At 46.2% G+C, this 24470-nt stretch overlaps 1 protein-coding gene across 1 annotated transcript in view; it reads left to right on the top strand.

The window, feature by feature from the left end:
- LOC137528978 (complement component C9-like) overlaps positions 1-23916 on the top strand; it is a 93142-nt gene extending 69226 nt beyond the window's left edge. Inside the window, exons 10-11 of the mRNA XM_068250814.1 lie at positions 18363-18591; positions 23608-23916. Coding sequence (XP_068106915.1) covers positions 18363-18591; positions 23608-23765 — 387 coding nt within the window. The 3' untranslated portion in view covers positions 23766-23916. The remainder of the gene's footprint in view (positions 1-18362; positions 18592-23607) is intronic.
- Positions 23917-24470: the final 554 nt, after the last annotated feature.

Below are 24470 nucleotides of genomic sequence, written 5' to 3'. Positions count from 1 at the left end.
CCACTTGACGCCCCGGACAGCAAGAATTCGCTTCCACAAAGACCCCGCTGGCAGACTGCGGGCAGAAACAACAGGCGGCGAACGCATCCTGACCTGCGCCAAGAGGAACACATCGGGTGAGACCGTTCTTTTACCACCCTGTACCCAATCACTTCTCTTTATGTTGACACTCAGCCACTCCTGTCACCTCTATCAATACTGCTGATCCATGGTGGGCCGCTGGCCTCCCGGAAATCTGCGGCCTACTAAGTCCCTTTCACCCACTTCTCATTTGCTGCCCAGATTGTCCCTGGATAACCAGCTAGTTAAGTACTTTCAAACCCCCTCTCACAGACCCAGGAGTGTCCCAGCTCCCCCTCCGCACATTCCCTCGGACATACCTTCTACCCAAAAGGCTGAACCCCCATAACGGAAATTTCCGTACCTAGATTAATATGCCACCCTCTTCTAGGGGGCCATCCTCCGGCCTCCAACTTCGAAGCAGACTCTTTCCGTAAAGGTCGGGCTTACTGCCCACAGCAGGGAGGACTTCCGTGCAAGACTTCTGATCATTGGGTAGCAAACAAGGGACATTCTTGCGGACTCCCGGCCTTTTCCTTCCTTTCAGGGCTACCTGCCCGGCAATCTCAACTCCAACCTCACTAAGACTCGGGGGGCGATGCCGTGGCTTACGGCGTTAAGCTATGGGCCTCCCCGCTCCACAGCACAATAGCCCTGTTCACACAGGGCTTTACAGTTCTCTGATTGTGCACACCTTGCACTCTGTACCTCAGGCAGAGTGTGTGAAATGTTATATGTTTTTATGTTTTGTTTTATGTACTCACGTTAAATGTCTGACCTTACCAATGTTGTACTTATTTCTGATGGTATGTGAATCCGCCAAATTTGTTGGTTTCTTACAACCTGCCGCTTATACCCGCGCCACAAGGGTCTATGTTTTTCTCCTTATAGGTACCTGTCAGCTCTATGCTATCCTCGGACGCAATTAGGAGGGGAGGGGGGAGAGGGGAATGCAAATGCGCTTCCTTTAATGTTAAGGGTTTTAACAACCCAAATAAAAGGTCCCAGATATTACATAACATGCACAAATCTAAGATTGGGGTGCTGATGCTCCAAGAGACTCACTTTCAAACCCATAATCATCCCGTGGTGAAAGATAGATTCTATACCACATGGTTTCACAGCTCTTTCCCGGACTCTAATGCTGCATACACACTTGAGATAAAAGTCTCTGGAAAAGGCAAGATCACAGACCAATTTTACCCCATTCCATGTAGTATGAGAGCCATACTCTACACAGTCTATTCTATGGAGCTGCACTCCCCATCAGATAAAATCTTTGCAAGATGCTGCACACAAAGATTGCCCGTACACATTCAAAAGATCATTATCTGCAAAAGATCTCTTCCTGCAATAGATCCATTCCTGCAAAATGCATTCATAGTCTATGAGATCTGCAGATCATCATACACACCTTGTTTAACAGACTTCATCTGCATATCTGGCAATCATCTGCAGATCTGAAAATCCATCCTGGTGGATCTGATCTGCAGATGATCTGCAGATGATTGCCTGTTAAACAAGGTGTGTATGATGATCTGCAGATCTCATAGACTATGAATGCATTTTGCAGGAATGGATCTATTGCAGGAAGAGATCTTTTGCAGATACTGATCTTTTGAATGTGTACAGCATCTTTGTGTGCAGCATCTTGCAAAGATTTTATCTGATGGGGAGTTCAGCTCAATAGAATAGACTGTGTAGAGTATGGCTCTCATACTACATGGAATGGAGTAAAATTGGTCTGTGATCTTGCCTTTTCCAGAGACTTTTATCTCAAGTGTGTATGCAGCATTAGTCGAAGGGTGTATCAATTGCCTTACATAAATCCCTTCCCTTCTCGGAAGTGGAGACCTTATCTGATCCCCTAGGCAGATTCCTGTTCGTTAGGTTAAAAATCTTACAGAAGCAATATACGATCGCTTCCTTTTACCTACCGAACAGTAATCAAGGAAAATGGTTTCTGAACCATCTCTCAAAACTCCAAGCTTTTGCCAGGGGGCAGATAATTCTGGGGGCAGATTTGAATTTTTGCCTATCACCGGAGGTGGACTCTTCCTCGGGCCGGTCCGGCATCCCAATGGGCGTCAGATCTAAAATCAAGCTAAAACTAAATGATCTCAGATTGGTAGATGTATGGCGTATATACCATCCAAAAGTCAAGGACTTTTCCTTTTTTTCCGCGCCCCACAACACTTCTAGCAGAATTGACGTCATTTTCATATCCCACAATTTACTGGATCTGGTTGTGTCCACTGACATTGGCATAAAGCTATGGTCAGACCATGCCCCGGTTTACTGCTCACTTGGGCTGCTGGACGACACAAGGGGGTCATACCAATGGAAACTCAACAATAATTTATTAAAAGATCCCACATGCTCACAGGATATTAGGAAATCCATCAAGGAATTTGTTATGAATCACATAGCGGATGAGACCCCCCCAATATTCAAATGGGAAGCCCTAAAATGCACTATCAGAGGTCTCCTGGTATCCCATGGGGCGCGATTAAAAAAGGAGAGGGGCCATAAGATCTTAACCTTGGTTAGAGAGATAACTCTCCTAGAGGACAGACTAAAAAGAGAAGAGGACAGTGCGAAACTTATCAATATGCAACTTTCCACCTCCAGGCAAAAACTATTATCTATCTTAGATGAGAGGTCCCTGGCTCAAAGGGAAAGGTTTAAAATCCCAAACACTGGTCCACATGACAGCCCAGGGGCCCCAGGTCTCTCTCACTCACTGGGGCCCCCAAACCACCATGCGACACCTAGAGGGAAGTGCGGGCAAGCCCTGGACCTCTCACCTCCAGGGAACTCACCCCACCACCTCTAAACTGAATGCCAACTGCAACAAACACAATTGCTAACTTCCAGTCAGAGCAATATCCTGCCTCTATCTGGCCAGCAGACGCTAGTCAGCCAATCAGGTGCACTGTCATACACCCTTTGCCTGCTGTACCATACCTAGCAGGAATTACATAGATTAGCATTCAGGTGGGAGGCTTCGGTTGGACGCAATCGTGAATTGCGTCGTTTACAGGGACGCCCCGTGTAGGCACATCTCCCACACGGTCCCCTCCCTAACCACTCACCTGTCAACCGCATCCTAGAAGCTGCAAAAAATAAATTTAAAATCCCAAACACTGGTTCACATGACAGCCCAGGGGCCCCAGGTCTCTCTCACTCACTGGGGCCCCCAAACCACCATGCGACACCTAGAGGGAAGTGCGGGCAAGCCCTGGACCTCTCACCTCCAGGGAACTCACCCCACCACCTCTAAACTGAATGCCAACTGCAACAAACACAATTGCTAACTTCCAGTCAGAGCAATATCCTGCCTCTATCTGGCCAGCAGACGCTAGTCAGCCAATCAGGTGCACTGTCATACACCCTTTGCCTGCTGTACCATACCTAGCAGGAATTACATAGATTAGCATTCAGGTGGGAGGCTTCGGTTGGACGCAATCGTGAATTGCGTCGTTTACAGGGACGCCCCGTGTAGGCACATCTCCCACACGGTCCCCTCCCTAACCACTCACCTGTCAACCGCATCCTAGAAGCTGCAAAAAATAAATTTAAAATCCCAAACACTGGTCCACATGACAGCCCAGGGGCCCCAGGTCTCTCTCACTCACTGGGGCCCCCAAACCACCATGCGACACCTAGAGGGAAGTGCGGGCAAGCCCTGGACCTCTCACCTCCAGGGAACTCACCCCACCACCTCTAAACTGAATGCCAACTGCAACAAACACAATTGCTAACTTCCAGTCAGAGCAATATCCTGCCTCTATCTGGCCAGCAGACGCTAGTCAGCCAATCAGGTGCACTGTCATACACCCTTTGCCTGCTGTACCATACCTAGCAGGAATTACATAGATTAGCATTCAGGTGGGAGGCTTCGGTTGGACGCAATCGTGAATTGCGTCGTTTACAGGGACGCCCCGTGTAGGCACATCTCCCACACGGTCCCCTCCCTAACCACTCACCTGTCAACCGCATCCTAGAAGCTGCAAAAAATAAATTTAAAATCCCAAACACTGGTCCACATGACAGCCCAGGGGCCCCAGGTCTCTCTCACTCACTGGGGCCCCCAAACCACCATGCGACACCTAGAGGGAAGTGCGGGCAAGCCCTGGACCTCTCACCTCCAGGGAACTCACCCCACCACCTCTAAACTGAATGCCAACTGCAACAAACACAATTGCTAACTTCCAGTCAGAGCAATATCCTGCCTCTATCTGGCCAGCAGACGCTAGTCAGCCAATCAGGTGCACTGTCATACACCCTTTGCCTGCTGTACCATACCTAGCAGGAATTACATAGATTAGCATTCAGGTGGGAGGCTTCGGTTGGACGCAATCGTGAATTGCGTCGTTTACAGGGACGCCCCGTGTAGGCACATCTCCCACACGGTCCCCTCCCTAACCACTCACCTGTCAACCGCATCCTAGAAGCTGCAAAAAATTTAAAATCCCAAACACTGGTCCACATGACAGCCCAGGGGCCCCAGGTCTCTCTCACTCACTGGGGCCCCCAAACCACCATGCGACACCTAGAGGGAAGTGCGGGCAAGCCCTGGACCTCTCACCTCCAGGGAACTCACCCCACCACCTCTAAACTGAATGCCAACTGCAACAAACACAATTGCTAACTTCCAGTCAGAGCAATATCCTGCCTCTATCTGGCCAGCAGACGCTAGTCAGCCAATCAGGTGCACTGTCATACACCCTTTGCCTGCTGTACCATACCTAGCAGGAATTACATAGATTAGCATTCAGGTGGGAGGCTTCGGTTGGACGCAATCGTGAATTGCGTCGTTTACAGGGACGCCCCGTGTAGGCACATCTCCCACACGGTCCCCTCCCTAACCACTCACCTGTCAACCGCATCCTAGAAGCTGCAAAAAATAAATTTAAAATCCCAAACACTGGTCCACATGACAGCCCAGGGGCCCCAGGTCTCTCTCACTCACTGGGGCCCCCAAACCACCATGCGACACCTAGAGGGAAGTGCGGGCAAGCCCTGGACCTCTCACCTCCAGGGAACTCACCCCACCACCTCTAAACTGAATGCCAACTGCAACAAACACAATTGCTAACTTCCAGTCAGAGCAATATCCTGCCTCTATCTGGCCAGCAGACGCTAGTCAGCCAATCAGGTGCACTGTCATACACCCTTTGCCTGCTGTACCATACCTAGCAGGAATTACATAGATTAGCATTCAGGTGGGAGGCTTCGGTTGGACGCAATCGTGAATTGCGTCGTTTACAGGGACGCCCCGTGTAGGCACATCTCCCACACGGTCCCCTCCCTAACCACTCACCTGTCAACCGCATCCTAGAAGCTGCAAAAAATAAATTTAAAATCCCAAACACTGGTCCACATGACAGCCCAGGGGCCCCAGGTCTCTCTCACTCACTGGGGCCCCCAAACCACCATGCGACACCTAGAGGGAAGTGCGGGCAAGCCCTGGACCTCTCACCTCCAGGGAACTCTAGGTGTCGCATGGTGGTTTGGGGGCCCCAGTGAGTGAGAGAGACCTGGGGCCCCTGGGCTGTCATGTGGACCAGTGTTTGGGATTTTAAATTTATTTTTTGCAGCTTCTAGGATGCGGTTGACAGGTGAGTGGTTAGGGAGGGGACCGTGTGGGAGATGTGCCTACACGGGGCGTCCCTGTAAACGACGCAATTCACGATTGCGTCCAACCGAAGCCTCCCACCTGAATGCTAATCTATGTAATTCCTGCTAGGTATGGTACAGCAGGCAAAGGGTGTATGACAGTGCACCTGATTGGCTGACTAGCGTCTGCTGGCCAGATAGAGGCAGGATATTGCTCTGACTGGAAGTTAGCAATTGTGTTTGTTGCAGTTGGCATTCAGTTTAGAGGTGGTGGGGTGAGTTCCCTGGAGGTGAGAGGTCCAGGGCTTGCCCGCACTTCCCTCTAGGTGTCGCATGGTGGTTTGGGGGCCCCAGTGAGTGAGAGAGACCTGGGGCCCCTGGGCTGTCATGTGGACCAGTGTTTGGGATTTTAAATTTATTTTTTGCAGCTTCTAGGATGCGGTTGACAGGTGAGTGGTTAGGGAGGGGACCGTGTGGGAGATGTGCCTACACGGGGCGTCCCTGTAAACGACGCAATTCACGATTGCGTCCAACCGAAGCCTCCCACCTGAATGCTAATCTATGTAATTCCTGCTAGGTATGGTACAGCAGGCAAAGGGTGTATGACAGTGCACCTGATTGGCTGACTGGCGTCTGCTGGCCAGATAGAGGCAGGATATTGCTCTAGCTGGAAGTTAGCAATTGTGTTTGTTGCAGTTGGCATTCAGTTTAGAGGTGGTGGGGTGAGTTCCCTAGAGGTGAGAGGTCCAGGGCTTGCCCACACTTCCCTCTAGGTGTCACATGGTGGTTTGGGGGACCCCGTGAGTGAGAGAGACCTGGGGCCCCTGGGCTGTCATGTGGACCAGTGTTTGGGATTTTAAATTTATTTTTTGCAGCTTCTAGGATGCGGTTGACAGGTGAGTGGTTAGGGAGGGGACCGTGTGGGAGATGTGCCTACACGGGGCGTCCCTGTAAACGACGCAATTCACGATTGCGTCCAACCGAAGCCTCCCACCTGAATGCTAATCTATGTAATTCCTGCTAGGTATGGTACAGCAGGCAAAGGGTGTATGACAGTGCACCTGATTGGCTGACTAGCGTCTGCTGGCCAGATAGAGGCAGGATATTGCTCTGACTGGAAGTTAGCAATTGTGTTTGTTGCAGTTGGCATTCAGTTTAGAGGTGGTGGGGTGAGTTCCCTGGAGGTGAGAGGTCCAGGGCTTGCCCGCACTTCCCTCTAGGTGTCGCATGGTGGTTTGGGGGCCCCAGTGAGTGAGAGAGACCTGGGGCCCCTGGGCTGTCATGTGGACCAGTGTTTGGGATTTTAAATTTATTTTTTGCAGCTTCTAGGATGCGGTTGACAGGTGAGTGGTTAGGGAGGGGACCGTGTGGGAGATGTGCCTACACGGGGCGTCCCTGTAAACGACGCAATTCACGATTGCGTCCAACCGAAGCCTCCCACCTGAATGCTAATCTATGTAATTCCTGCTAGGTATGGTACAGCAGGCAAAGGGTGTATGACAGTGCACCTGATTGGCTGACTAGCGTCTGCTGGCCAGATAGAGGCAGGATATTGCTCTGACTGGAAGTTATCAAAGGGAAAGGTTCCAAGGAATCCTATATGAAAAATCTAACAAATGTGGTACCCTTCTGGCCAAATACTTGCATCCCCGACCCATGTCTACATTTATCCCTTCGATCTCAACGACTCAGAATAAGCGGGTTCATAAATCAACTGACATAGCCAAAGAATTCAGCTCATTTTTTAAAGAATTATACAATTTGCCAGGTAAATTTAAAGACCTAGACCCGGAGTCCCTCACAACTAAAATCCGCGCGTACATAGACAGGACAGGCCTGCCCGTCCTGGATCCTGGGATAATCACAGAACTGGAGAAGGGAATTGAGGAATCTGAGGTGCTTTCAGGCATTGCCACTCTTAAACCTGGCAAAAGCCCTGGCCCAGATGGCTACTCGGGAACCTTCTACAAAAATTTCGCTAGTGATTTGGCCCCACTAATGACAAATGCTTTTAATAACATCTCAGCGGACCGCCCATTTCCTCGGCAGGCCCTCCAGGCCCACATAGTGGTCATACCTAAAAGCGGGAAAGATCCCAATGCCTGTAGTAGCTACCGCCCTATCTCTTTAATTAATATAGATATAAAGATCTTCTCCAAGATCATTGCTGAAAGACTTAAAGAGCATCTTCCCATGCTTATTCACTCAGATCAGGCTGGGTTCACACCAAATCGGGAGGCCAGAGACAATATACTTAAAACCATCTCACTCATAAATAGAGCACAAACTAAACAAATTCCCATGTGCATTCTGGCGGTGGATGCAGAGAAGGCGTTCGACAGGATCCATTGGCGTTTTCTCAAAGAGTCCCTGGCTCAGATAGGCCTCGGCCCGAATCTTCTCGATAAAATTATGAGTCTGTATGACAATCCTTCTGCCCGGGTTCGAGTCAATGGGATCCTGTCGGACGCCTTCGACATTAGGAACGGGACGAGACAGGGGTGCCCGCTGTCCCCACTACTCTACATCCTCTGCATGGAACATTTCGCTAGAGCCCTTAGGGATAACCCAGATATTGGGGGCATGGGCTGGGGGGGGACCTCGGCTAAGATTTCACTCTTCGCGGACGACCTCCTATTATACATCACTAACCCACTAATTTCCCTGCCTAATTTCCTTAAAGAAGCCAAAGAATTTGGAGACATGAGTAACTTTAAAATTAACTTATCTAAAACAGAGATCCTCAACGTCTCCCTACATCAAAATACAGTCCTTCACATTCAATCAGCCTTCCCTTTCAGGTGGGTCAAAGACTCTATCAAATACCTGGGGATACACATTCAAAACCAGCTATCTAATCTATTTAAAATAAACTTCCCGCCACTAGCTGACAAAATCTTCAAAGATCTCCACTCATGGAAAAACTTATACATACCTTGGCTAGGGAGGGCGAATGTGATAAAAATGGACATCCTTCCCCGCCTTCTTTACGTTTTACAAGCCATCCCAATTGCAATCCCTAAAGAATTCTTGAACTCTTTAAGATCTAAGCTCAGTTTCTTTCTTTGGCAGGGGAGGAAACCACGCACAAACATCAATTTACTATTCAAACCTAAGGAAGATGGAGGCCTGGGCCTCCCTAACTTCCAAAAGTATTATGAATCTTCCCTTTTGTCCTTAATTGTAGACTGTTTCCAAGGAAGAACGCAGAAACAGTGGGTGATTAATTATAGAGGAATCCTGCGATCCTGTGGACCTCAGAGCCCTGCTCTGGACTCCTAAAGCCAAGAGACCGAACCTTTCCCTTCTCCAGTTCTGGTCCAGAACAATACTAGAGCGCTGGGACAAAATAAGGAATAAATACAAATTATCCACAATACCTGGGCCCCTCACACCCATCCTAGACAATCCAGACTTTGGCCCAGGAATGGGTAAAGGTTCCTTCCTGGGTAGAAGCAGGCAGCTCTGGCCCCAGCTGAGACACTACATTACGCCCAATAGCCTTGCACCCCCCTCGACATGGAAGTTTATGGAGGAAAGCCCCTCACCCAGCTGGCTTCTGAGCCACCAATTCAAACTATTCTATACCTCCCTGAAGGCTAGAAGCAATGTTCATAGGCCACTGACAGCTTTTGAAAGCATTTGCTCACTAGCTTCCAGACCTGAACACCAGCTCTCCCAAATTTACAGCATTATTAATGCAGATTCCGGGGAGGGCTCCCTGCAGAGGCTGATGGAAACGTGGCACCGGGACTTGGGAAGAGAGATTGACCAAGAAGATTGGGATAAGGCATTTGCACTGGCTCACAAAATCTCCCCTTCCGTGCTCTTCCAAGAAAGGAACTATAAACTCATCACTAGATGGTATAGAGACCCTTATAGGCTATCTAAATTCCAAACCAGTGTCTCGGATAGATGTTGGAGATGTGAGAGTGAAGTTGGAAATTTCCTTCACATATGGTGGTCGTGTAGCAAGCTTAATAGATTCTGGAGGAAGGTGTTTGACCTCCATAAAATCCTCTACCTGAGCCCAATGCCGCCCTCCCCTGAGGTCGCTCTCTTGTCAATTCTCCCAGGGTCAATATCCAGAGCCAAAAAATCAATCTTCCGCTTCATTCTGATAGCAGCAAGAGGTATAATAGCAAGAAAGTGGCGTCAAAAGGAGCATCCAGTATTAACAGATCTCATATCATACATTAACCATATCATGAGAATGGACGAACTCACCGCATCAACCCAAGCCAACCCCCATAAATTTACTGCCAGATGGGCAATTTGGTCCGAGTTTAGGGACTCAACGTCCCTTCACGAATTTCTTAACTCATAAGTTTTCTTAATTCATAGGAGCACTACCGCCCCGCTTATCAGGAAGCGCACCTCTTCCTATTTGGTCTTGTTTGGATCCTGGGATGAAGGCCCCCCCCCCCCCCCCCCTCCCACCTCACGCCGTTTATCTGTGCAATATGTGTCAGATCCGAGGTGACAACCAATCACTTCTACTTTTTAATTCTTACATTCCTTGTGGCGATAATTATGTATACTCCAGAGGTTGTAACACAGCTTGTTGCGTGTATATTTTTATACATATAGCTCTCATGGCTCATAAGTACGCAATTCTCCTGTTAAGATTTATGTTATAAGTTGAACTCTGTTATGTTCTATGATTATTAAGTAACTAGCCATTACCTGTAATATATTATCATGAGCTTGGTATACCGTTGGTATTTCCTTGCCCCACCATGTCTCTCCCCATCCTCTACTACCCCCTACCTTCCCAACCACCCTTCGCCCGGCCCTTCCCTCCCCATTTTTCCTGCTTCCACACCTCCCCCCTATGCCTAAAAACTCCTCCCCCCCCTCCCCTCCCCCTACTCTTCCCGGTATTGCATGTCTGATATGTTACAGAATTAGTTGTCTCAAATGACAGTTCGCAAATATTTTAGTGACAAGTGTTATTGTAGATTCTTGTATGTGCATGCACTATACTTCAATAAAAACTAATTTTTGAAAAAAAAAAAATAGTTCTCAGTGATATAGCATCATTCATCATTCATAGCATTATAATTGATAATACCCACATTCAAATATTCTAAAACCTAATAGGTATCTTTCTCATTACTGGCAAAGTATTCCTATGGAACATAATATCTCAGTAATGAGGAAGAGGATACAATTTGAAGAACCTCCACCAGATGGCGACATTACCTCACCGAATATTCCCTCAACAGCCTTCAGGGTAGAAACACACTAGGCAGAAACATTAGCATTGCGGAAAACAAAGCAAATACGCACAAAATGCAAGTTAATGGGCCGCACGAAAAAATGCATACGGTTGCGTTCTGCAATGTGCGTTTTTAAAAACGATTGTCTTGCTGCATATTTTTCCAAAACGCATCTAAAACGCACATAATGAAAGTCAAGGGTGAGAGGTATTGCATATTAGTGCGTTGTTTATGCCTTTTGTATGCGGTTTTTAAAAAAAAATAAGTTTGATGATGTATTTCTGCTTCCTGTTGACTTCCTAGTGATTTGCATAAAACGCATAAAAAAAGTATGCAAAACGCTTACAAACGCATATGCGATTCGCAAGCGCATTAAAATGCACACAAAACGCAAGAAAATGCATGTACGGGAAAAACCGCAAATGCACTAAAAACGCACAAACTGCCTAGTGTGTTCCTACCCTCAGGCCTCATTTCCACGGGCAGTAAACTGTGTGCTCAGCAAGCAGTTACCAGGCAGCAGTGAGCAGTTACCAGGCAGCAGCAAGCAATTACTAGGCAGCAATGAGCAGTTGTGAGAGTTTGAGTGGCATTTCACTGCCTATCAACAGTCCTTGGAAAAGAGGCATAAGTGTCCCTCTTTCTTATCTTTGGTCCAAGCTACAAAAAAAAAAAAAAAAAAAAAAAAGATCCACTTACCTGGGGCTTCCTCCAGCCCGGGACAGCCACCTTGTGCCCTCGCTGCAGCTCCAGTGGCTCCCGGTCTTCTTTGCTGGCGCAGCTGACCTCGCTAGGTCGGTTTCTTCTGCACTCCACAGCGCAGGTCACGTGGTCCCTCCGACGTCATCAGGACGGTACTGCACCTGCTCAGTACCGCCCTGATGACGTTGGAGAGACCACGTGACCCGCCTGCGCAGTACCGTCCTGATGAAGTCAGAGAGACCACGTGACCCACGCGGTGGAGCGCAGAGGAAGCCGACCCGGAACCCGACCTGGCGAGGTCGACCCCGCCAGCGGAAAAGACCGGGAGCCACCGGAGCTGCGGTGAAGGCACAGTGCGGCTGCCCCGGGCTGGAGGAAGCCCCAGGCAAGTGGATCTTTTTTTTTTTTTTTTTTGTAGCTTGGATATTTCCTTTAAAGCTGAATTATCACAAATACCTTGGGCCATATGCGATTAGCTTTATTTCCTCTTAGTTTTCTCTAAGTTTGTATTTTTACACCTTGTCAATAAAATGCCTTTTAAAGGGACAATGAGCTATAATGATTCCTGAGCAAATCCAGACTGAATGCTCAGTCTGGGATTTTATCAGGGATGGTAACAAGCAGGCTGAGCAGTGAAGGATGAAACAGAGAGCAGGGTAGGTGTTTTCTCTAATGTTCCTGTCACAGACCGCTAGGCCGGTCTGCGGATGGGGTAAATCGATCAGCGTCAGAAATCCTCTTACACGGTCATTTGTTCATCACGAAGGGTAACCCGCGTTCGCAATTTGATGAACTGACTCGCGAAGGGAGCGTTCTGATACTAACCGAATCACTCCACACACATATAATTCAAAGATCTGCCACCAAGCGAGTTACACAGCCCGCTACTGTAACTTTACTAGGACTTCGAGAACGCTATATTAACCCTTAGCAGTATGCAAGAATCTGGGTCAGATCGTTATGTCTGGGCCGGGTTCCCGCATACGGGTTATAAATGTATACTTCTATTAAACACAGGGTAGCGAGTTCAGGAGAATAGGTATGATTGTGTATGTTCAGCAACAGGTCATAACCGCTAAACGATTTTTAAACGTTTAATAACACAAATGCATTACATACAGTTATATACACCTATTAACATATAAAACACAGAGCTTAAAAATAAAAAGGAATACAATCAGAAAGTTCTTACTTAGTTAGCTGAGCAGTCCATTTGAAGGATGAAGAAAATAGTCCAGTTTAAAGTAGGCATTCAGGTTAAAGTCTTTGTACACAACATGCGCCCGGTTCTCCTTGAGCACATGCCTAGACCTTCCTGGTAGATGGGAATTGAAGAACTGGGTGGAGTTCCTTGCAAACGCTTTTTTACTGACCAGAGTTTTGGGGCGGTCACTACCTGGAAAGTAGGTGTGTTTGAGGCAGGGTTACCTCCTGAAAGTCAGGTTGCCACCCCCAGACTTGGAGCAAGGAATGTACCAATTATTAATATTTTGTGTAATTCCGCCCCAGATGGGTGCATCGCAAATGCGCGACCATATTCATAAGCAGCATGCGACTCTGTATTAAATGAGTCTATACACGCCTAGTCTGTCGAATTTGCTCTACGCAGGCCGGATAAAGTGGTTTCTATATGGATCCCTGATAGCTAGAAACGTGCACTTTAGGTGAACGATAGAACTGTTTCCTAGGTATCAGAAAAAGTAATTTTGGTCTTGCTGTGCCAAACCTATTTTGAATTATTAATAAAGTAAATGTTCCCATTGTGTGAAGCTATGAGTTTTTGGAGGGAAATTTAAAGTTCAACCAGTTTGAGCTGGTTTGGTGGAACATGAGCTATGTGACCAAATGCTGCTCCCCAGGTGGTCTGGCCACTTGTGAATTCTTTCCTGACCTCAACAGGATGTGGGGGAGGTTACTGTTCTCAGTAAGAGAGAGGGAAATTGACATCTATTGTGCATTTACCCAAGACTGACAGGAACTGTGCACGACCATGCGAAAGTCGATGGCGATTTTGCGCACAACTTTCCGTAATGTCCGTCACAGTTCCCACTGATATATATGGTAAAATAAATGAGGGGGCTTCGTTTCTGGTTCACTTTAAGCTTTCCTTTAAGTATAGGCTTTGCTCAAGCATGTTCTGATATGTGTCGGAGGTGTTGTGTAATGTGGGGTGGGAACTGTAGAAGACGTGTTGGTAGGGGATGTGATATGGAGGCAGAGGGAACACTTACCATGTGAGGATGTAATGTTGGGAAGTAGGATGCAGAGTGATGGGTTTCAGGAATAGAGATGGTTGAATTTGTGAAAATTTCACTTTACATAAACACAAGTAAAAGCAGTAAGTTTTGAAACAATATAATAATTATTGGCTAACTTTAAAGCAAATCTGAAAATAAACTCATGGGTAGGGATGCTCTTCCGAGTAGCTACTCACAATCGAAAAGTTAATTACAGCAGCTGTGGGGGCGGATGAGGGAAGGTTAACTTACCCATGCTGCCATCTGTTTCAAAGTGCTCCAATCGTGTTGCACCCTGCGTTCGTGTTCCATGTCACTACCATACTTCCTCCTTCCGGGTTGAAGGTGGAAGCTTGGTAGTGACTGGAAGTTCTGGAACACGACTTGGAACGCAAAGTGCAATGCGATTGGATCGCTTTGGAATAGACGGCAGCATGGGTAAGCTAACCCTCCCTCACCCGCCCCCACAGCTGCTGTACTTAACTTTTCGATTCCGAGTAGCTACGAGTAGGTAGCTACTCGGAATAGCATCCCTACTTATGCGATAAATAATTGTATGTATAGTGCAGCTAAGAAATAGATTATTATTGGCAAGATAAGTCGAATACTGTTTCCCAGTACAGGAAGAGTTAAAAGAAAAACTTTAGTTATCTATGCAAAAGAGCTTCTCTGAGCACTTCCACCCAACCTGAGTCGAATACAGTCCTGTTTTTTGAAGCTCTGGGCTGTTTTCCACGGACTGTTAAGCTGGGCGCTCAGCAAGCAGTTACCAGGCAGCAGTGAACAGTTACCAGCCAGCAGCAAACAGTTGTAAGAGTTTGAGAGGCATTTCACTGACTATCAACTGTCCGTGGAAAAGAGGCCTTAAAGAGAAACTCCAGTGAAAATAAATTAATAAAAAAAGTGCTTCATTTTTACAATAATTATATATAAATGATTTAGTCAGTGTTTGCCCATTGTAAAATCTTTTAAATCCCTAATTTACATTCTGACATTTATTACATGGTGACATTTTTACTGCTGGGAGGTGAGGTAGGTAGCTGCTGCTTGCTGTTTTGGCAGTTGGAAACAGCTGTAAACAGCTATTTCCCACAATGCAACAAGGTTCACAGACAGGAAACTGCCAGGAGTACCATGGACTTCAGAGTTTCTCGTGGGAGGGGTTTCACCACAATATCAGTTCAATTCTTGGTCACGGTTTCTCTTTAAACAGCCAAGAAACAGTGAGAGACAGCTTGAGATAAGGTTTTACTGCAGGAAAGTTCAAAGGGTCATTATTTCTGCTTTGTTTTATAGCTTAACTACTTCCGAACCAGCAGTCTCTGCCACCTTAAAGAGGAACTTCAGTGAAAATAATGTAATAAAAAAAAGTGCTTAGTTTTTACAATAATTATGTATAAATGATTTAGTCAGTGTTTGCTCATTGTAAAATCTTTCCTCTCCCCGATTTACATTCTGACATTTATTACATGGTGACATTTTTACTGTGGGCAGGTTATGTAGCTGCTGCTAGCTGTTTTGGCCGTTATAGACAGCTGTAAGCAGCTATTTCCTGTCTGTGAACGTTGTTACATTGTGGCAGTTTGCCAGGAGCACCGCGGTCCTAAGAGCTTCTTGTGGGAGGGGTTTCACCACAATATCAGTCATACAGCGCCCCCTGATGGTCTGTTTGTAAAAAGCAATATATTTCTCATGTAAAAGGGGGTATCAGCTACTGATTGGGATAAAGTTGAATTCTTGGTTGAAGTTCCTCTTTAAGGACCAGAGATTGCGCTTACCGATGAATAGCCACAATCATCCGCCGCCCTCGCCGGTCATGCTGTTCTGTCCCTGCTGCAGGTCCCTCTCTCTCAGTAGAGCTTTGTGAGCAGGTCAGAAGCCGTTTTCATTGGCTCCTGACGCTGTCAATCAATGTAAGCCAATGGGAGTGGCTTACAGTGGTAACAGGGCCCTGAGCCAATGAAATCGGCTCCTGACCGGCTCACACAGCTCTGCAATCATATAGATGGCAGGGCGAGTGATCTGCGGCGGGGAGCAGCGGAACCGCATTACCACAAGTGTTGAAATCTGCATCCTGTCAGATCCGCACAGCCTTATGCAGGACGTAGATTTCAAATGCGTTGGTCTGGAACCGGTTAAAAAGACAGAGTGTGCTCTTCAAACTGTATGATGCAATGTTATGCAAAACAGAGCTATATAACTGAAAGTAAAAACATGAGACTCTTTTCTTTGCTAGTAAAGTTCTATTAAAGGGGCACTACAGCGAAAAACAAATAAGAAGTACATTTTTCCGGAGTAAAATGAGCCACAAATTACTTTTCTCCTATAATGCTGTCACTTACAGTTGGTAGTAGAAATCTGACAGAAGCGACAGGTTTTGGACTAGTCCGTCTCTTCATAGGGCATTCTGAGCAAGGCTTTTATTTTTTATAAAGATATTCCTGGAAAAGGATTTAAACAAAGATGCTGGCCAGCTTCCCTGCTCCCTACGCAGTTCTTTGGCAGTTGGACAGAGCAACTGCCATTCACTAAGTGCTTTTGAAAATGAATATATCCCTGAGAATCCCCTATAAAGAGATGGACTAGTCCAAAACCTGTCACTTCTGTCAGATTTCTACTACCTGCTGTAAGTGACAGCAACATAGGAGAAAAGTAATTTATGGCTCATTTTACTCTGGAAAAATGTACTTCTTATTTGTGTATGTTTGCACATATTTTTAATTTTACAGTTTTTCGCTGTAGTGCCCCTTTAATTATCAGTACTACACATACAATTCATTAGATCATGATTTTTTTTTCCACTTCAAGATTGCTTTAAACAATTAAGAGAAACCCAGAGGGCGGATCCTAACGAAAGCAAAACAAAACAGATACCTCGGAGGAGGGAAGACTCTGGATCCTCCAGAAGCTTTCTGTGTCCTCCTCCAGACCACCGCCGCTGCCCAAAACCCTGCGGAAGATAGCAGCTGCCCTCCCCTTACTGTGCTGCTGTGAGTATAGCCACGTCTGCATAGTTGCAGCCACGGACATACTTGTGCAGTCACGGTACGGGGACACGGCAGTGAGCGAGGCCACAATTATCTACCCAACAAACTTTTTGTCCACGTGCTGAAACATTGGAAGCCAGGGGTACACTGGAAGCCTCTAGAGGATCCAGGCACTTCCCTCTTCCTAGGTAAGTAAATAACTTTTTTGTTAGAATCAGTATCAGAAACACAAAATGGGAACACAGAGAGCCCAATATAGTGTAGTATGTACTGGTAGTTGGATTTAATAAGGCAAGTTTACAATTATACTCGAAAACCAGGGTTACCATCCAGGCAACCACTGTAAAGGCAGGTGGGGAGATTAGACCTGTCCCCACTCAGGATTAAAGGGTGTCTGAAGCCATTTCATTTAGCTCTTTTTATTGCCCAGTTATCTTAAGCATTACGATCAAAGCTGATTCGCGGCATCCCCACAGCAGAATGAGGTATTTATCCCCCCAAAATCCTGGGGCAAAATTTCCCGACTTTCCAGGCCATAGATTTTGCTTCCCGGGGGAGACAGAGCTTTTTGCAGTAGCTCTGACTCCAGTCCAGTCAATCTCAGTGAAAGAAAACTGAGAGGGACGGGGAGAGGTGGAGATTGACTGGACCAGAGGCAGAACGATGGTGCAAAGCTCTGCCTCTTCAAGGAAGCACAATTTTGCCCCGGGGATTTCGGGGAGATAAATACCTCGTTCTGCCGTGAGGATGCGGCGAATCTTAATACTTAAGATAATTGGGCAATAAAAAAAGCTAAATTAAATGGCTTCAGACTCTCTTTAAGAAGTCACCCTCTGCAGATTGGAAGAAAGGGGTAACACCCCTCCACCAAGGGTGGACTCAGGTAACGTACAAGCAGATAGAGGCAGTGGTGGACTTTCCTTCCTCATGTAGACACAAGATACTGTTAATAATGTTCAACAAAAATATTTACATACTCCAAAAGTCCTGTGCAACGCGTTTCGCAGGCATATCCTGCTTCATCAGGCCATAGAAAGGAGTATATAACTATGGTAGCACAGTGCATAGTGGTTAGCGCTCTTGCCTTGCAATGCTAGGTTCCCATTTGAATCCCAGCAAGGTCAACATCTGCAAGGAGTTTGTATGTTCTTCCTGTGTCTGCGTGGGTTTCCTCCGGGCACTCCAGTTTTCTCCCACATTCCAAAAACATATAGATAAGTTAATTGGCTTCCCCCTAGACTATGATACATGCACTACACAATACATGCATAGACATATAACTATAGTAGGGACTAGATTGTGAGCCCCTCTGAGGGACAGTTAATTACAAGACAATATACTCTGTACAGCGCTGCGTAATATGTCGGCGCTATATAAATTCATAAATAAATAAATAAAATAAATAAATAGGTCTGGTTCAAAGCTAAGCGCCTCAGGATCAGTCTCAGGTTCACTTTAAGGAGTAGGCTTTGAACCCAATATATAGCTCTTTTTCAAACTCGTATTTAACTGTTTTCTTTTTCTTTCTGCAGTCACAACCAATTTTTACCCTGATCCCAGTAGACATGAAGAATGCTTACAATAAAAGCAAATACCTGGAAAAGGCCATTCAGGATTACATGGATGAATACAGTGTGTGTAAATGCCAGCCATGTAGGAACGGAGGCACGACGATATTGGTGGACGGTGAATGCTGGTGCCAGTGTCCTCCGCGCTTCGAGGGTCTGGCCTGCGAGAAACTGAAGTCTGAGCTGCATGAAAGTAAGTGATCTGGACTGGCTGTAGGAATATTTTATAAAAGTTGTGTTTTCCCACAAGGGATGTCTCTACTTCTGTACAATTCAAAACTTTATCAAGTATGTTTTGCACTTGTTATTAATATGATACATTTTATAGGGTCCTCCCAGGGGTACAGTAAAAAATGGCGCGGCAGAAAAAATGGCGCATGTTGCTGCCGATAAATCTTTTAAAACCATATTTATCGTTTTAGGGATATGTAGTAACTTTAAAACGGTATTTATCGTTCCTCTTATTCCTCCCCCCCCATGTCCCACTGTGTCTTCCGGAGGATTATCGGATACTTGGGGGGGGAGAGGGAGTAAGAAAGAAAGAGGTCACTGGTTACTAATGAAGAATAGGGGCGGAGCTTCACGTAGAAGAGAGATGGAGCTTTGTACAGAAGAGCGGCGGAGCTTCCTGCAGTTGAGGGTCAGGGCTTTCTTTGGGAGGGGGGCGGGGCTTATGTGAAATAGGGAGCAGCATGGTCCTCGGAATTCAAAGGATCCTTGATCAAAAGGCTCCCTTACTAATCACTATTTACGCCATGTCTATGCCTTTATATCTGGTCCCTGGTTTAAATCAGCATAGTGGTTTTTTTACTGATGGTCCTCTTTAAAAGCATACCTGAATTACGGGTGTCAGAGGAAAACGGGAGCAGGGAAAATGCAGATAGTAGAAAATCAGTACATCTACCAATATTCTACTATTTACGGTGTTAATTTTCCATAGTAAATTAATTGTAAATCTTAGTACAAACTATGAGATAGAGTAAAGGAGGAGTGAGACCTGATTGAATACAAATCAGTCTTATTCAAAAATACAAAACTTTATTCAAACATATGCTCATTATTAAAAACTGCAAGATAAAAATCCCACCATATAGCCCATCCCCCACCCCATCCATGCACATACCCACCCAGGCGTCCCCTATACTCTCCCCCTCCTGAACATAGATGTATCGCTGGATCGTGTGCACACGTGTTAATGGCTGCGCAGCCCTGCAAAAATAGATCAAAACCTTGTTATGAAAAAATGTTGCCGAATCCCTCACAAGCAGAGATTTATGGATATCATAGGAAGTTCATTTGAAAAATGGATTCCAGAACATTCATCCAGTACATAATGATTTCTTCATATCATATAGCCTCCTATATTGTGCACATGATCATCCAATGAAACAAAATGGAGTACTCAGCGTCCCATCAGGCTAGCAAGTCACCTCAGTTAAGCACATCAAGTAGCAGCATGTATCAAGTTGAAGCAGCAGCAAGGCACATCCAGTGCTAGCCAATTCACAAAGCAAAACAAGCAGACAAGGTGCATGGCAATATTATCAATGTCACTATGCAAAATAAATCTTACCGATATTTTACTATAGCTAAATCTACCCCTACTCTCACACAGAACCCCCCCCCCCCCCCAACGCTTAACCTTAACTGTCCACCCACACCAACACCCTTCCTGATGCCTAACCCTTAAACCCCCCTGCACAAACCCCGGTGCTGATGCCTAACACTTAACCCCCCGTGCACAAACCCCGGTGCTGATGCCTAACACTTAATCCCTGCACACACAAACCTTGGTGCTGACGCCTAACACTTAATCCCACCTGCACAAACCCCAGTGCTGACGCCTAACACTTAACCCCCCCTGCACAAACCCCAGTGCTGACGCCTAACACTTAACCCCCCCCTGCACAAACCCCAGTGCTGACGCCTAACACTTAACCCCCCCCCCCTCCCCCGCACAAACCCCGGTGCTGACACCTAACACTTAACCCCCCGCGCACAAACCCCGGTGCTGATGCCTGACACTTAACCCCCCCACACACAAACCCTGGTGCTGATGCCTAACACTTAACCCCTGCACACACAAACCTTGGTGCTGACGCCTAACACTTAACCCCCCCTGCACAAACCCCACTGCTGACGCCTAACACTTAACCCCCCACCCCCCGCACAAACCCCGGTGCTGACACCTAACACTTAACCCCCCGTGCACAAACCCCAGTGCTGACGCCTAACACTTAAACCCCCCCCCTGCACAAACCCCGGTGCTGATGCCTAACACTAACCCCCCCACCCCCCCCCCCGCACAAACCCCGGTGCTGATGCCTAACACTTAACCTCCCTGCACAAACCCTGGTACTGAAGCCTAACACTTAACACACATACACGCACCCACGATGGGTACACACCCTGGTCTTAACACCGAACCCTTAACCCTTCCCCCACACATGCCAAGAGAAAGGAAAAAAAACCTTCAATACATTGGTACATTACACATAAAAAGGCAAGAAAAACCCTGCAAAATTAGTAAACATTAGGCACCAACATGTACCCGAATTTCCGTTTTGGTGCTGGACAAAAAAGGTAAGAAAAACCCAACGAAATTGGTAAATCTCAGGCGCTGCCATGCACTCGAATTTATGCTTTGGCATCAGCTTCCTGATATTTTACATGGAAGTCCATGGCGGTTCCCGATTTTTACTGAAGCTGCATGTGCCCGATTTCAATGATACCTTTTTAAAGCAGGAGGATCAGCCATACTATTCCAGGGAAAAAAACACATATATACGTAGATAAATACTTGATCTACTTACATAACACATTTATTATTATACTGTCCACGTTTTGATTTCAGTGAATGCTATATAGTAAATGACGAGAATTCTGTTCCTGGTGGGGGGCCATGTCTTTTGCCCACAGTAAAGGCTAACTCGTGATGTAATTTCTGCCCTTTACTTTTTTTCTTGTCTCCTCCAATCACTGAGTCGCCTCAGCCTTGCTTGTAAACACAAGTGAGTAGGGGATCAGGTTTCAGATAAGCAGCAGACAGGGAAATAAAGGGGAGAGGAGGAATATATTATAGATAAAAAGAACCCCCAGCATGCAATTCTTTGGCACCGACTACTAAAGAGCCAGTGCTTCTAAGGTATGAGATAACTTCAAATCATAACAGCAGAAAATGTTTTGAAAGTTTTGAATGCAGGATTAGTATCTTTATCACTTAATACACTCAGACCAGTTGAAGTTGAAATTTGATTTTTATGGTGACGATACCGCTTTAAAGATGTAATGTTTACTTTATACATGTTAAATGTTAGTGTATTATCAAGGATATCCTCATCTTCGCTACAATTTCTGCTCTGCTTTCATGTACATATCTAGATGTTTATTAATGGCATCAGGACAGTTTCTGGGCACAGGTCATTCAGGCAGTTTGCAGTGCTTTATACAGTATTTCAGCTTTTGCAGGATTTTGTTGAAAAAATAAGTTCTCTGCTATAAGGTGACAAACTTGCAACTGTCAGTTGGGTCCAGACGGACCATAGGGAGCATGACTAAAATGCTACCGAATTAGCATGTTTCCAAATAAAGTTTTTTTCTATTCTACGAGACTGTAATCTTTCAAAAGCTAACCCCACACCTTTTGCTACTCAGGGCCGGGACGAGGCAGAGGCTCCAGCCTCAGGGCACAGTGTAGGAGGGGGCACACAACTCACTCAGCTATCATTCCCCTATTGTGTTTGAAGCAGAGAGAAATAAGAAAAGGGGATACATGGCAGTGACTGCAAGCAAAATAACTAGAGATTAAGGTGTTGGGGGCCCTGGGCGCCGTTTCTTCCAATAGCAATCAGTGTGTGATAGCTGGGGTGGGTGGGAGGGATAGAGGGGTGCACTTTGGTGTCTCAGCCCTAGGCCCGGTTCACATTAGCGTTCCCTGTCCGGATTTTCCTGATCTGATCCGGACCGTATACTGTACAAACGGAACGTACATTCCGCATAGCAATGCAAAGTCTATGTGGACGTTCACACGTGTCCGTTCCGTACAGTACGGAGCCGGACCGTATCCAGACTCCGGACACTTTTCCAACATGCTCTATTTTTTGGGTCCGGATCTCCGGCCCACGCACCCGGACCGGAGCCGGACCTGAGCCTGACAGCACCATCCGGAACACAGAAACCAATGGGGTACGGAAGGCACAGAACACACTGTCTACAAAAACCTGACGTTCTACCCCACTTCCTATGCATAGCGGCCATTTCGGATGGGGACACATGGGCCAAGCATGTCTGGAGTGGAGCAGCAGTGACAGACGTGCTGGAGCTGTTTGGCAGAATGTCGGAGGTGAAGGTGAGGCCTACAGCGGAGGAACCTGATTCTACAGGTGCACCAGGTGCACCTTCTGCTGACCCCAACATTTTTTTATTTAAATTTCACTATTTTAAATTTCACTATTTTTTGCCCACGAATCCGGATGGCAACCTGATGCATGCCTGATGCAAACGGACCGGATCCGGATAGGAAGCGTACGGTTCTGATCAGGTCCTGATCCGATCAGGATCCGATCAGGATCCGGTCCATTTACTTGCCAAAATGCAAGTGTGAACGGGGCCTTAGGTGCTGCCTGGAGGACCTTGTCCCAGCTCTGTTCCTACTGCAGCATTTTTGGATCACGTTCTCCAACTCCAACCCAGATTTTGAATGTTTTTGTTTTATCACAACTTGCCTTGTGTAGGCTCTCTTACACATTAGAGATTCTCATTCGGACTCCTTGACATTGAAATTTCCTAATTTCCGATTGGAAATTGGCAATACGCAGAAATCCGATTTACCGCAACACAGTAGTCACAGAATTCGGAAGCATTGGACCAGTCAGAGAATGCAGAATTTTTCTGCAAAAATTGGATTACAGCGGTAATTCTAGACCAATCACTCGATTCCCGTCTTCATATTTTCTGATTTCCAATTTATTTTATATTTTTTACATTGTTTGGTGCAAAAAATAAAATGATTAATAAAATACTCCCCAGAAAATGCAAAATCTGTAAAATGGAAAAACGGGACATTGGAAAAATGGCAATTGGAGCAAGTCGGAATTTTGGCAGAATCGGAAGTAGTCATTACCGACCATCCCTATGACATAGTATGATAGCACTTTGCTTTGAGGTTCAGAGATCTGCTTCTTTTGACTGTGTATCTCTTTCTTTGCAGAGCCTTCTCCAGCTATCAATGGCCGATGGAGCTGCTGGCATGACTCCTCCTCCTGTGTAGAACATGAGAAGAGTCAAACACGGCAGTGCAATAACCCAGCCCCGCAGAACGGTGGAAAGCCGTGTGCTGGAGACAGTGTCAGGAAAGTCGTCTGTTAAAGCAGCAGGACCAGCCATACTATGCCAGGGAACAAACAACACATATATAAGTAGATAACTACTTGCTCTACTTACATAACACATGTATTGTACTGTACACGTTTTGATTTTCTGTGAATTTTATACAGTAAATAAAGAGAATTCAGTTATAGGCATTTTCCATTTTGATTCCCTCTGACTGAAGCTAATTCTGATGTCATTTCCTCCCTTACTTCCCCCCCCCCCCCTAGAATCTGTTCTGTCATAGCTAGCTTGCTTGTTTCTTTGTAATCATGTGAGCACAGCAAGATCAGATTTCAGCACTAGCTTCACACTGGACTACCCCCAGCCAATCAGTGAGGAGCAGGAATGTGGGAGGGGTGATGACAAGTTTCCTTCTTGTCGGCAATGTACCAAATAGAGCTTGGCTGAGATATGATTGATTACAGCAGAAACATTTCTGATTAGACTGGAGTACTTGCAATGCAGGGTAAGGTTCCAGGCTGCACTATGAACACAGAGCAGTGGGTAAATGGAATTGGATTTTGTGGCTGACAATCCCTCTTTAAGCACACAAAGATCTTGTCATGTATAAGCATTAAAACCGGAGGAGGCTTCACTTCACTCTCAGTGGACAACTCACTATCCACAACTTACACAAAAAAGGCGATCAAACATTGTTAACTTTGTACTTTCCCAGATACCACTGAGCATGTAATAGACCAC

The sequence above is a fragment of the Hyperolius riggenbachi genome, chromosome 1 (genome assembly GCF_040937935.1).
Source record: "Hyperolius riggenbachi isolate aHypRig1 chromosome 1, aHypRig1.pri, whole genome shotgun sequence".
Lineage (NCBI taxonomy): Eukaryota > Metazoa > Chordata > Amphibia > Anura > Hyperoliidae > Hyperolius > Hyperolius riggenbachi.
This window is presented reverse-complemented; position numbering and strand designations above follow the sequence as displayed.